The sequence below is a fragment of the Venturia canescens genome, chromosome 3 (genome assembly GCF_019457755.1).
Source record: "Venturia canescens isolate UGA chromosome 3, ASM1945775v1, whole genome shotgun sequence".
NCBI lineage: Eukaryota > Metazoa > Arthropoda > Insecta > Hymenoptera > Ichneumonidae > Venturia > Venturia canescens.
The window spans coordinates 21,138,692-21,153,816 of NC_057423.1; the positions used below are offsets into that span (position 1 = coordinate 21,138,692).

At 38.9% G+C, this 15,125-nt stretch overlaps 1 protein-coding gene across 1 annotated transcript; it reads left to right on the forward strand.

The window, feature by feature from the left end:
• Nucleotides 1-9,890: 9,890 nt before the first annotated feature.
• Nucleotides 9,891-11,126, forward strand: LOC122408478 (sentrin-specific protease 1-like). The gene has a single exon (XM_043415271.1). The coding sequence runs from the start codon at nucleotides 9,891-9,893 to the stop codon at nucleotides 11,124-11,126; it is 1,236 nt and encodes a 411-aa protein (XP_043271206.1).
• The last annotated feature ends 3,999 nt before the right edge of the window (nucleotides 11,127-15,125 follow it).

Consider the following 15,125-nt stretch of genomic DNA (forward strand, 5'->3'; position numbering starts at 1 on the left):
GATAGAAAGTTGACGCACCCACGTCGATGCACAAAATTTTCAAGCTCTGCATGTAGCCACCAAGGTTCAACCGGACAAAAGAAAAAGTATGAAGTGCGTCAAGACCAACAGAATTGCTTACTTTTTAATATGAGCATTGCATTTTGAAAACATAACTTCTTATGCCATTCATAAACAGGCCATCGCTGACTTTTTGTATCATTCATCATTATTTTTTATTATTGATGATTATTTATAATCCATTTCCAAATCCTATAATTCAAGTATAATTTTTATTATTTGTAGATATCCATATTCCATAATCAAAAAAAGGAAGTACTAATACCTGGCATGCATGTCAATACACAGAATTTTCCAAATTTGCAAGTATTCGCTGCGATTTATTCATCTAAATTTTGGTACAGACAGAAAAAATTACCACCGATTCATAAAATTTATTATACCAAAACTAAAAGGAAAAAAGACAGCGCACTTGAAAGTGAACAGAACGCATAATTGTTTCATGTATCTCATTCATATATTACAGTTGGAACCAAAAAGTAAAAAGATTGGCACACCTACCGCTTCGCAGGAATATCAAAGTTCATAGGTATTCGCTGCGTACCAGTAATACAAACTTTGGTGCTATGGGGCAAAAAACTTTAAAATTACCCGAACCACATTTTTGAAACTTATTATGGCATATTCAATGAATAAAGTGACAGATACGTTGCATGTTGAACTAAATCAAATAGTGTAAAAAGTGACAGATACGCTGCATGTTGAAGTAAATCAAATAGTGTAATTTAGTATGTCTCTATGGTTATACACAGACAAAATATTTGATCACATCCAGAAATGATCAGGCGTAGACTCACACACATGAATTTTTTAATCCATAATGCCAATGATAAACATGGTTTGGAAATACTCAATATACGTGTCGCTTCATCACGTTGTCAAACTTAAGATGTGTTCATTGCATTTGGAAGATACAAATTTTGATATCACGAAAAATAAGCAACCAATGACTTATTGAAATGAATTTCCAAATTCATCATGCAACAATTCAAGTGAATATCTATGTATTTACATGGCCCAAAGATTTTTTAAAACTCGTGTTTGTAAACAAGCAATCATGAAAACTTTTTGTTATGAATTTTCCAATTTATTGACATCAATATGAGGAAATAGAAATTCGAATGTCACTCGAATTGTCTAGAGAATGAATAGAAATTGGTATAGATACACTGTAAGCTAAGGAGGTGGGAAAAAGGGCCCGGTGAACACAGCCAAACGAAATGAAAGAAAATATGACAACAATACATTGAATTAGACACTTTTACTTGACCGAAGTTTTTCAACATTTATTTGCATTCATTTACATACAATCACGCATATTTTTTCTATAATGTAATTACACAACATAAAATTTCTGTTTGGAAAGAACGTTTGAGAGGTTATAATGAGCGAAAGTTTATTTTTCTCACATAACTCCCGTTGAAAATTTTTAATGAACCAGAACCAGGATTGCAACAAAATTATGTCATAAATAAACGTAAAATCAAAGAATTTGTACAAGGAGAAATTTCCCAATACTAATATATGTTCTATATAACAAACACTCACGAACCGATTGCGATGAGCGTAAACTAACCCACATGGTTTTCACAAAACTTGCATAACATTTTTTTTTATAGTCATATAAGAATTTTGAATCGAATTCATACAGCTCGCACTATTTCTCCGAAATTTTATCATTCAGATCGCTGTTGCTATTAATTTGCTCATGCCATCAAAGTCACTATTGTAGCGAAACACACGCGCGACGGCCCGAGCCCGTCGAAACGAACGAAACTCCGCGATCTTTAGATCGCGGACAAAACATCGCGGCGACCACGCTCGTCGCTGTTGACAGGTGGCGGCCATCTTAGGCCGGTAGGCATGAGCCTGAGCGGGGCTACCGGCGCCGCTCTGAACTTCGCCGCGCTATATTTTATCCAGATTAATTCTTTTTGTTTTTTTTTTTATTTTAAGTCGCCCGAGCACGTGAATATGATCAAAATCATCAGAAAAATAGTACGAGTTTAAGAAAAATGATCCGAAGTCAAATCAATGTAACAGAATTAACGTAATAATGAAAAATGTAAAAAGCGACTACGACGCATGCGCGGGCAGAGCGTTGATGGGCTATAGGACGCGTACGTGACTTTTAGCGATTATAATTTTACGAATCATATTAAAACAAATAAAAATGCCAAATTGAAGAAGAAATTAAGTAATATTTGATCAGATTGAAGTTTTTACTGTTTAACATCGTAATAAGCTGTAAATCATAAAAAGCGGTAGTCTGCGCATCGTATGCTAGCCTGCTCGACCAACAGGCGATCGCGGATCATGGCAACGGGCCAATCGGAGAGGGCGTAACAAGTTGATGCGCAGAACCGAGCGAAAACGGAGATTCTCGGCGCTCGAGAATTTTATGGTGGGGACACGGGTATAAGAAGCGCTGCGCGACTCATTCGGCAGACAGTTCTCCCTGGCTAAAGAATCAACTCGGACCTCTCTCAGTACATCAGCCTCAGCAATACTACACCTATCCTCAAAATTTTTGGGGTTCCCGTAGCGCGGACTCTCGGATCGACTCGGTGACGTCTCGATCCCATAGCCCGTGGACGGTGAATTGCCTATTTCCTTGGATGCCTGGATTCTCGGAGCGACTCGGCGACGTCTCGATCCCATAATCCAGGGTCCACACCTAACCTCTAAAAAATTTCCGGCTTTCCGTTGCACGGAGTTCTCGGATCGACTCGGTGACGTCTCGATCCCATAACACGTGGACGGAGGGTTACCTCTACCCTGTAAATGCACGGACTCTCGGAGGGATTCGGTGACGTTTCTATCCCATAGCCCGTGGTTTGCATCCTACCTTTTAACGTTTTATTTCTTTCGTATTGTTGAGGAGAATTAAAAATTCATCTTATTATCAAAAATTAAATTCACGTTTGAAAAACATTGTCCGAGGTGGTCCAGGTAGGGAGATCTAGACCCATTTAGAAAAATCCAAGAGGCGATAGATCGAGTTAAAATTATATCGAGTCAAAACAAAATTGAAAAATTGTAAAAGCGAAGAGATCCTCTTGGATTCATTTATATTTTTTTTTTAGAGAAAACAAGCGTAACAGGACATCGGAAAAACCGCGTCAAACGAATAATAGCTCGAAGCATTGAATCGAGAGGTTTTTAAGCTCGAGGCGTGTCGAGAGACTAGAACAAACGCGACCATTAATTTTAAAATTGTTTTATTCCGAATTATCATTTTTGTACAATTAAAATTCGAAAATTGAGAAATTAAAATTATCTCAGACAGAGAATTTGCAACGTTTTCGGGTCTTTCGGGTCTTTTTCTCGCCAGATCCGATTAAACAAAGCAAGACAATATTAAAATCAAAATACAAATTTTATTTTCCGCGAGCCAAAGTGCTAAATCTTCTTTATTTTTGTTAAATATCGATCAAAATTGAATAAAATCGATTATTTTATTATTTTCACAAAATTAACGGTGTCCGCGTTTCCTTCATACCTGCTCCTTATTATTTAGGTTGCTCGAACCGACGCGTGGCGGCGTTCAGGCCAGGTCGGCAAGAGCGTTTCGTTACAACTGGCGCCCAACGTGGGGCAGGTATTGCAGGGGGACGCGGATATTTTACTTTGCTTAAATTACTTTTAAATTTGAATGAAAATTATCGGTTGTACAAAAATGGCGGAAAAGACCGAAAGAAACGAAACAGCGAGAGATTCCGGGTTTCAGAATCCCGAGGACAATAGTGCAGGTGTTCAAAATATCGATTTAACTACCTCGATTCCTCCTCCAGGAGCCGGGGATATTTTTAACGAATCTCGGGGTAATTTTGGGTTACAGTTAGAGAAAATTGATGAGAATCCCAGGGATATTAAATTAGAGGAATTTGGCACTCCCAGATCAAATAGGGGAAAAATAGAGTTTAGTGAATTAAATCACGAATTATTAATGAGTTTAATTGAAGCAATGAAAGAAATGAAAACGCAGGTCCAGAGCATGGCCAACGAGATTGCTCGAAATAATCAGGCAAACATTGATTTGAGGGCCGAATTTACTGAAAAATTCAAGACTTTGCAAGCCACAATCGCTAGTGACGTTCACCAAATATACGAACCGATTAAACGACATGTCACGGGCTTGACAAAAATCGTCCAGGACAACGAGTCGAAAAGTGCTGTAACCGAAGTAAGTGTGGCGCAAATGCAACTGGATGTGAACGCAATCAAAAAAAGGGTCGAAAACCTTGAACAGAAGGACAAAATTGAAAGTCCAAACACGGAAAGTACGCGGATTGTCCAGAAACCGAACAAAGAAGTTTCTGACGACGAATCCGATGATGAATCGGAAGAAGAAAGAAGAGAACGGATTCGGACGATGCTGCCGATGGACCTGCATCCAAATAAAATCAAAATTAAACCTCCCACATATGATGGATCAGAGAAAAGGAGACCGATGAAATTCATCAAGGAATTTCGGAGGTATTGTGAGGTCACCAATCCGACCGTCACGGAGATGAAATATTTGCTGGGGCAATGCCTGGAGAAAGCGGCCAAGGAATGGTGGGTACTCATCGAGGACCGCGTTGAAGATTTTGATGAAGTAGAGAAGAAGTTCGTGGAGCGCTTCTGGAGTATGGATGTGCAGAGAAAAGTAAGAAAGGACCTCGAGTTCGGACACTACTCGAAGGACAGTAAAATATCCAAAGTGGAGTACACGATCCATATCTTCGGAGCTGCAAAGGATCTCATTCCTCCTCCCAGTGATGAAGATATAATCGCATCACTTTCGCAACACTACACGGACGAAATCCAAGCAACAATTATCAGCCGGGGATTCAAGACGCTCGAACAATTGATTGAATTCCTGGGGAAAATGGATCGGCATGGACCAATCAACTTAAAAAAAGAAAAGGAAGCTGCTCAACCCTCTCCAAACCAGAATCAAAATAAAAACGAACAGAGACCGTTCCGTATGCCACAGCAAAATAATTGGAATAACCAAGGAGGCTATCAAAATAATTTCAACCGTGGCAATCAGAATTGGAATCAAAACAATCGACCAAACAACGGTGGATTTAATAACGGTTGGAACAACGGCTGGAATAATCAACAGAACCGCAATTACCAGCAAAACTACAATCAGAGGCCCAACAACAATTATCAACAAAATTACAACCAGCGGCAAAACAACGGATATCCTCAGCAAAATCGCAATAATGGAAACAACAATCAACAAAACGGATATAACCGACAAAATCAGAATCAAAATTCGAGACCTCAACAAAACAATGGAGGATACAGACCGCCAAATAACTCGAATAATCACCAGCAGAATAATCCTCCAGAACAACAAATTCAAGCAATAGAGGTTCATCAAGAACCACAACCTTCAACTTCAGCGGCGGGAAACGAATAAACGTTGTACCCGTGCCCGAAAATATAAATCAACGAAAAACGAAAAACGAACGAGGTACAACGATAGGAAAAGACAAGAAAGACAATTCGCAGGATGGTTTATCGGAGGACCTCCAACAAAAAAGCGAAATAAACGAAGTTAAGGGAATTAAAATGGCCATCAATACCATCTTTACGGACACAAGAGAATTTTTAATGAAAGAAGAAACAAGTGAAGAAGCCGTGCCGATTATAGAATGTCCAGAAATTTATGCTAAGATAGAGGGTATCACAGTTACTGCGTTAGTAGATTCAGGTTCGAGAGTTACCACAATTTCAGAAGAATTTTATTTAGAGAACAAAGAGATTTTGAAAAATTGTCCACTTTTACCTGTCACGGGAGTGACGGTAAAAGGAGCGATAAAGGGAAAAATGACAAAAGTCAAAAATCAAATTATGGCAAAAATAGAGATTGGAAAAGTAAAAACGTACATTAAATTTTTAATAATTCCTGGTCTGATTAGAGACGTTTTGCTCGGTATTGATTCCTTGCAACCGCTCAAAAGTTTGATTAATTTGGAGGAGATGTCTTTACGAGTTAAGTATAACGAAGTTGTTGATGTTGTGCCCACAAAAGGGTCATTTGAAAAAGAAAAAGTTGTTGGAGTATTTGAAGAAGAAGTTGAAATAGTTTTTGAAAAAGGAGAATTTGAGGGTGATGAAGAAAGTGAAGACATTAAAGATAAAGTTAGTGGGAATTTGAATAAAATTGAAGATGTAGAGGACAATAAATTCATGGAGACATTTTACCAGAGTGAAGAAAACATTTCTGAGCCAGAGCAAGAGATGAATTCTAAAATAGAAAATATTGAAGAAAAATTTGAGCCAATACAAAATTTGATTTCTGACGATATAAACAGTGAGGAAATAACTTTTGAGGAAATAGATGAAATTGTAGGACAGACTGAACTCTCTGAAAAGGAAAAAGAAATTCACAAACGAGTAATATGGAATAGGAAGGAAGTTTTTCGTAAGACCACAGGAAGAATTTCGGTTTACGAACATCGATTAGACATTACGACGGATACGCCGATCGTTGCACACGCTTATGAGGTACCTTTAATGCATAGGGAAAAAGTAGATAGGGAGATAGAGAAATTGTTAGATTACGGAATAATTCAGAGATCAAATAGTCCGTGGATAAATCCGATAATTCCTGTTATAAAGAAAGACGGTACAGTTAGACTTTGTTTAGACGCGCGAAAATTAAATCAGGTGATGGCTAATGATCACGAATCAGTTCCAAACATGGAAGAAATTTTTCAGAAATGCCATTCGGCGAAAGTAATGACCACTCTAGATTTAACAAATAGTTTTTGGCAGATTCCTCTTCATCCAGATTCGATGAAGTACACGGCATTCAGATACAGGGGAAAAGTCTACGAATTCAAAGTAACGCCATTTGGGCTAAAAACAAGTACCGCCGCATTATTGCGAGCTCTTGATATCATTCTTCATGGTCTAGGGGATCACGTAATAAATTTTGTTGATGACCTTTTGTGTATTTCCTCGAATTTCGATGAACACATGGCACATTTAGACGAGCTTTTAGAGAGATTACAGCAACATGGGATGACAATAAAATTGAATAAAGCAAAATTTTTCAGGCAAGAGGTAGAATTTCTAGGGCACATTTTGACGACTAAGGGCATAAAGCCACAACCAGAAAAGATACAAGCAATTCATGAGTTTCCGCCACCCAGAAATTTAAAGCAGTTAAGGGATTTCTTGGGGTTAATTAATTACTATACTAAATTCACAAAGAAACACGCCGAGGAAACCATTCCTCTCTTGAAATTGCTTAAAAAAGAAACAAAATGGCGTTGGGGGGGAAGAAGAAAAAATCGCTTTTCAAAGAATTAAAGATTTATTTGTCGATAACGTTCTTCTAACGCATCCTGATCCAGAAAGGGAATTTATTTTGCAAACGGACGCAAGTAGCTATGCTTTGGGGGGCACCCTGGCCCAAAAAGATAAAAACGGTGATTTAGGGGTGATAATGTTTGCGAGCCGTACGCTCAAGGGTCCTGAACTAGCATACACCACTACGGAAAAAGAATTGCTCGCGATTGTTTGGTCCTTGAAAAAATTTAGAACTTATTTGCTCGGAGCAAAAATTAAAGTAATTACTGATCATCGAGCCATTACTTTCTTAAAAAATTGTCAATTATTAAATGAGAGATTAACGAGATGGATTCTCGCTATTCAAGATTACGATATTGAATTCGAGTTTTGTCCGGGAAATAGAAATGTTGTCGCGGATGTTTTGAGTCGATTAAATCCACCAGATGCTGGGGGGGCGGAAAGGAAAAGAATTGGTGATTAGCACAATGTTAGCAATCAAACCGTCGCAGGAATTAGAACAGATGATTCGGCAGGTAGGACTTTGGCAAGAAAGAGAAGATAAGATCAGGGAAATTAGGGAGAGGATACAAAATAAACAAGACGATAAATATCGAATTCAAAATAACATTTTATTGAAAAAAATAAATCCCGATTCCTGGAGAATTGTTTTGCCACGAGAGATCCTCCATCTTCTCGTATCTGAAACACACAAAATGTACGGTCATGTAGGCGCGAAGAAAGTTTGGAAAATAATAAAAGAAGATTTCACTTACCCGAGATTATACCGCGTAATTAGACAAATTCTTGGTTCGTGCGATTCTTGTCAAAGAAATAAAGTTCCTAACCAGCATTCTTATGCGGCACAGCAAAATATCATTCCGGAGGGACCGGGAGATATTGTGTCGATCGATTTTTTCGGTCCCTTACCAGTTACGAAAGGTGGAATGAAACACATCCTCGTAACAATAGATGCTTTCTCTAAATTTGTAGTTTTGTACCCTCTCAAAGCGGCGACAGCACCGGCAACAATCAATAAAATTTTTAACCATTACATTCCGGAGTTCGGCAAACCAAAAAAATTGCAATTTGACCACGGCACACAATTCACTTCACGATTATGGTTAGAGAAATTAGCCAGTGAAGGAATTCAGCCAGTTTTCTCGTCTATTCGTCATCCTCAAGGGAACATAGTCGAAAGGGTAAATAGAGAGATCGGTAGATTTTTCCGAACGTTTTTGACTGACAAGCATACTGATTGGTTAAAGTGGGTTCGAGTAATAGAGGATTGTATGAATGAGACTCATCACGAAATAACAGAAATGACGCCAGTCGAGATTCAGAGAAACATAAAACCACAGAGAATTTGGAAAAACTGGATTCAGGTAGAAAAAGACGAACAATTCGATGAGGAAGAAGGGATTGAAGCTAAATTGATGCTGGCCAGGGATAGAATAGTGAGAAAAGGCAGGGAAAGAGCTCAAAAATTTGATCAGAAGCATAAATTAATTAATTTCAATGAGGGCGACCTAGTTCTGGCAAAAGCGTGTAATGTAAGCGATCCAGTTAATAAAAAAATGGCGAAATTCTTTTCAATTTACGAGGGACCATACAGAATTAAAAAACAGATAGCTGCTGCAACATTTATTCTTGAAAATCCGGAGACCGAAGTAGAAAGAGGGATGTACCATGCCGCGAATCTCAAGAAATACAAAAATTGATGAAATTGGCTGATTCCGAGTAAAATTACCGGGATGTATTTTAATTAACTATATAACAAATCTTTTCATATTGTTTCCAAACGATTCCAATGCAAAAAATTGCCAAATTACAATAAAAATTTCAAAACTTCACGTCAAACGTTATACAAAACCGTTACGCATTCTCCATCCGTATTTTTTCTACGGGACTATTTAAAAATCAGAAAAACGCATAAAAACCCGAAAAAATTTATTAACAATGGAAAGAAAAGAAAGACAAACAATATTGAAGCATTTTGTTAGCAACAATAGCAATAAACAATGACAAAACTCATTTCTATTATAAATTTCAAAGATATTACGAAAAAGGGTAAAAGGTGCATTAGAGAGCTATAATCACTCGATTGTTCAAGTTAATTAACAATAGAATTCATTTAAACAACCGAAAAACAATTTGAGAAGTTTGCGATGGTATCTCGCGGTTGGTACGACCGGAAGTTCATGAAAACGAAGTTTTAGGCATTAGTTCCCGAAGTATCCACGATCGGCGAGTGGCGCTGTTTGCAGCCGAACTCACGAGCGTTAGCGAGGTCCGGCCGCCATGTCAAGTCGTCATTCGACAACGGACACTCGAGCGAGACGGACGTGGTTTCAAGAGCAAAGATCAAAAAGTACGAGAATTCAGAGGGACTTAGGAATTTTTTAGGCGTAAATACAGGTAAAAACTACAGATTTAGGTGTACTAAGCATGAGGAATGATGAAAAAGTAAGTAGAGGATAGGAAACAAGAAAAGATAGAAATGAGCGGGAGAAAATTTCTGGACGGGTATAGGCATGAAGATGGACGCAAGCACACAGACTGAAGTTGGGCGAAAGAACTTCGCACAACAAACGGACGGAGGAGAAGGAGAGTGGGGGAATGAGGATAAGGAGGTGGAGATAGTGAGGGAGATAAAGGGAAGGAAGGATGAGGAGGACGTCGCCATCATTGCAGTCTTTTGCCCGATCGCGTCAAATAAAAAGAGGACGAGAGATGTGAAGACGCAAACCGCATCTTCAACAAAGGAGAAGGGGATGCAGACAGAGTGGATGCTCCAGGTGATCGAGATCGAGGAGTCACGGAGATCAAATCGTGACTTACTCCTTCGTTTCATTAGACGGCAATGGAACCTGATCGAAGTAAGGGAGGCATTTAAGGTGCCAGAGATCCTTTCCCCAATAAGGGAGTTTGAAGAAGAGGGGGAGGTGTGGAAAACATGGAAAGCGGGGGAATTCGTGTGGAGCGAAGACAAAGAAAACACACAAAACAACAACAATAATAACATTGACAATAACAAGAATAAAAGAAAGAAGACTGACGACAATGAGGAAAAACAAATTAAGAAGACAAAGAGAGAAACAACAAAAGAAGACAAAGAAAACAACACTAACAACGATGTTAAAAACGAAAATAAGAGAAAAAGTAACGACAACGATGACGGACAAACAAAAACAAAGAAAATAAAAAGAGAGATAAAACAACAGGACCTTGAAACCCTAAATGGGACAAATTGGTTGAACGACGAGGTAATAAACAATTACCTCGAGTTAATCAGCGACGAAAAAACATATGCGATGAGCTCGTTTTTCTTCCCCCGACTCCACGTAAACGGATACGAAGCAGTCAAAAGATGGACTAGAAAGGTCAACATCTTTAAGTTCGAGAAGATGATTGTTCCGATCAACTTGGGCAACCATTGGTGTCTGGCGGTCATCGACTTTTTGGCGAGAAATATCGTCTATTACGATAGTTTTGGGCGAGATAACCCGAAATATTTGATTACCCTCCGGAAGTATCTGATCGAAGAAGCAAAAGAGAAGGGAAACGATCAAAATAAAAAAAAGGAGTGGAGTTTGGCAACAAAAATGGATATCCCTCGTCAGATGAACGGATACGATTGTGGGGTGTTTGTTTGCCTCTACACTAAGCATGTAATCGAGAAGAAGGAAATGAACTTCACACAACAAGAGATGCCCCAGATACGCCAACAAATAAGGAGGGAGCTGGAAACGGGAATAATCGAGTCATAAAACTAGCTGTTTTAACGCCATCTGCGTACATTTTATTTATTTATTTATAACCTCAAAACTTCTTTACGACGGATCTCAAATATCCTTATTTTTGTTAAATTTTATTTAAATAATTTTATTATGTTAAAACGTCTTAAATCAGTCGAAACGCAATAAAAGACGTCATTTTGCAACATTTTTCAACCGAGTCTCTTGTTTTTTCTTTGAAAACCTGAAAACAAACATCCTATCGTTGTCCTTGGGAAACTCTGCACCTGAAAAACATGAAAATTTACTTACCTTACTCCTGCGATGACTTGGGATTCTCTACACCTGAAAAGAAAAATAAAATTAGAATAATATCGAAAAAAAATAGAGATACGAAAAATACTTACCGTTGAAAATCCATGTCCTGGAAATCTTGAACCTGAAAAATAGAAAATATAATTAAGAAAAGTTTAATTAGAAAATAGAATAAATCACCTTACTTACCTGATGAGAAACCGATGTCCTGGAACGCGCTAGCCTGCAAAAGAAAAAAGAGAAAAATTTTTGAATTTGGCAATAAATGCGAATACTTACTCGTCTAGATCCGATGTCCTGAAAAGAAAAGCAAAAGATTAGAAATAATTGTAAAAATTAGAAATGTTAGAAATTAAGTACTTACCTGTAACACTGAAAAATAAGGAAAAACGAATCGGAAAGGGAAATAAGGGAAGAGAAATGGAAGTGGGGATGAAAAATGATGGACAGAAGAGTGAATAAGGACTAAGCAGTGAAGTGGGGGTAATATGGACGAATAAGAGACTGTAAAAGTGAAGTGGGGGTAATATGGACGAATAAGAGACTGTAAAAGTGAAGAGGGGGTAATATGGACTGAAAATGAAAAGAGTGGGGAGTGTGAAAAGAGTGGGGATTGAAGTTGGGTATAAGAGTCGGACGGCCCGAGCCCGTCGAAACGAACGAAACTCCGCGATCTTTAGATCGCGGACAAAACATCGCGGCGACCACGCTCGTCGCTGTTGACAGGTGGCGGCCATCTTAGGCCGGTAGGCATGAGCCTGAGCGGGGCTACCGGCGCCGCTCTGAACTTCGCCGCGCTATATTTTATCCAGATTAATTCTTTTTGTTTTTTTTTTATTTTAAGTCGCCCGAGCACGTGAATATGATCAAAATCATCAGAAAAATAGTACGAGTTTAAGAAAAATGATCCGAAGTCAAATCAATGTAACAGAATTAACGTAATAATGAAAAATGTAAAAAGCGACTACGACGCATGCGCGGGCAGAGCGTTGATGGGCTATAGGACGCGTACGTGACTTTTAGCGATTATAATTTTACGAATCATATTAAAACAAATAAAAATGCCAAATTGAAGAAGAAATTAAGTAATATTTGATCAGATTGAAGTTTTTACTGTTTAACATCGTAATAAGCTGTAAATCATAAAAAGCGGTAGTCTGCGCATCGTATGCTAGCCTGCTCGACCAACAGGCGATCGCGGATCATGGCAACGGGCCAATCGGAGAGGGCGTAACAAGTTGATGCGCAGAACCGAGCGAAAACGGAGATTCTCGGCGCTCGAGAATTTTATGGTGGGGACACGGGTATAAGAAGCGCTGCGCGACTCATTCGGCAGACAGTTCTCCCTGGCTAAAGAATCAACTCGGACCTCTCTCAGTACATCAGCCTCAGCAATACTACACCTATCCTCAAAATTTTTGGGGTTCCCGTAGCGCGGACTCTCGGATCGACTCGGTGACGTCTCGATCCCATAGCCCGTGGACGGTGAATTGCCTATTTCCTTGGATGCCTGGATTCTCGGAGCGACTCGGCGACGTCTCGATCCCATAATCCAGGGTCCACACCTAACCTCTAAAAAATTTCCGGCTTTCCGTTGCACGGAGTTCTCGGATCGACTCGGTGACGTCTCGATCCCATAACACGTGGACGGAGGGTTACCTCTACCCTGTAAATGCACGGACTCTCGGAGGGATTCGGTGACGTTTCTATCCCATAGCCCGTGGTTTGCATCCTACCTTTTAACGTTTTATTTCTTTCGTATTGTTGAGGAGAATTAAAAATTCATCTTATTATCAAAAATTAAATTCACGTTTGAAAAACATTGTCCGAGGTGGTCCAGGTAGGGAGATCTAGACCCATTTAGAAAAATCCAAGAGGCGATAGATCGAGTTAAAATTATATCGAGTCAAAACAAAATTGAAAAATTGTAAAAGCGAAGAGATCCTCTTGGATTCATTTATATTTTTTTTTTTAGAGAAAACAAGCGTAACAGGACATCGGAAAAACCGCGTCAAACGAATAATAGCTCGAAGCATTGAATCGAGAGGTTTTTAAGCTCGAGGCGTGTCGAGAGACTAGAACAAACGCGACCATTAATTTTAAAATTGTTTTATTCCGAATTATCATTTTTGTACAATTAAAATTCGAAAATTGAGAAATTAAAATTATCTCAGACAGAGAATTTGCAACGTTTTCGGGTCTTTCGGATCTTTTTCTCGCCAGATCCGATTAAACAAAGCAAGACAATATTAAAATCAAAATACAAATTTTATTTTCCGCGAGCCAAAGTGCTAAATCTTCTTTATTTTTGTTAAATATCGATCAAAATTGAATAAAATCGATTATTTTATTATTTTCACAAAATTAACGGTGTCCGCGTTTCCTTCATACCTGCTCCTTATTATTTAGGTTGCTCGAACCGACGCGTGGCGGCGTTCAGGCCAGGTCGGCAAGAGCGTTTCGTTACACTATATGTCTGGTTTCCGTAATACTGTATGACACCATATACCACTATTTTTAATAAAATAAATACATATTTAACCTATTTAACACTTTATTAGATCAAAAATATTTTTTTGTCACCTCACACTTCGTAATGTCGAAAATCCGTTTGTTATGACATCAATAACTGACGGCTGACTGATGGCCTTGTATATATATTCATAAACTGTATTCCGCTGGAACGGTACAGCAAGTGTCCTGACCAATCACAACTCATTATTTCTGTAGCCGGGATCCCGGGACCCGAGCTTCCATAGAAATGGGTTATAGCTGGCATCAAGAGGCCTTTGATGGTGTTCTGTACAGACACAGTAAATCCATAGATGTGTTAGTAACTTTTGCATAATCTTGAGCCCGTGCAAAGTTTTTTCTCAGCAATTACACCACCGATCGTATTGATTTTGGGCGCAATCGAAAGAGAATTTCTTAATTAGCTGAAAGTTCAATTTTCAAATTGCAACATAACTCCTGAGCTTCGCAATTCAAGAAAATGACATGTCAATTTTACCCCCACCACCGAAATTTACTTTATTTATTCAGAGATAATATAGTCTCGGCGAGAGCCTCGGGCCAGCAGACGACAGAGCTGTCAATGTACTTGTCCCGAGACTCTACCGAGTCTCTTGATCGGCGAGAGCCTCGGGCCAGCAGACGACAGGGCTGTCAATGTACTTGTCCCGAGACTCTACCGAGTCTCTTGATATGAAGATTTCATGTATCCAAAAATGTATCACTCAATAAGACAGATCCTAGCTTATTGTGATTCGTGTCAACGGAATAAAGTCGCGAATCAGCACTCGTATGCCGCACAGCAAAATATCATTCCGTAGGGACCAGGAGATATCGTGTCGATCGATTATTTTGGCCCCTTGCCACCCTCTCAAGGGGGAATGAAACACATTCTCGTTACAATCGATGCTTTTTCTAAATTTGTGCAATTATATCCTTTAAAAGCAGCAACGGCTCCAGCGATAATAAAGAAAATATTCAACCATTACATTCCAGAATTTGGCAAACCGAGAAAATTACAGTTTGATCACGGTACGCAGTTCACATCTCGTTTATGGCTAGGCAAATTAGCTAGTGAAGGAATCCAACCTGTTTTCTGATCTATCAGGCATCCCTAGGATAACATCGTGGAGAGAGTTAATCATGAGATCGGGAGATTTTTTAGAACATTTATGGTCGACAAACACACTGACTGGATTAAATAGG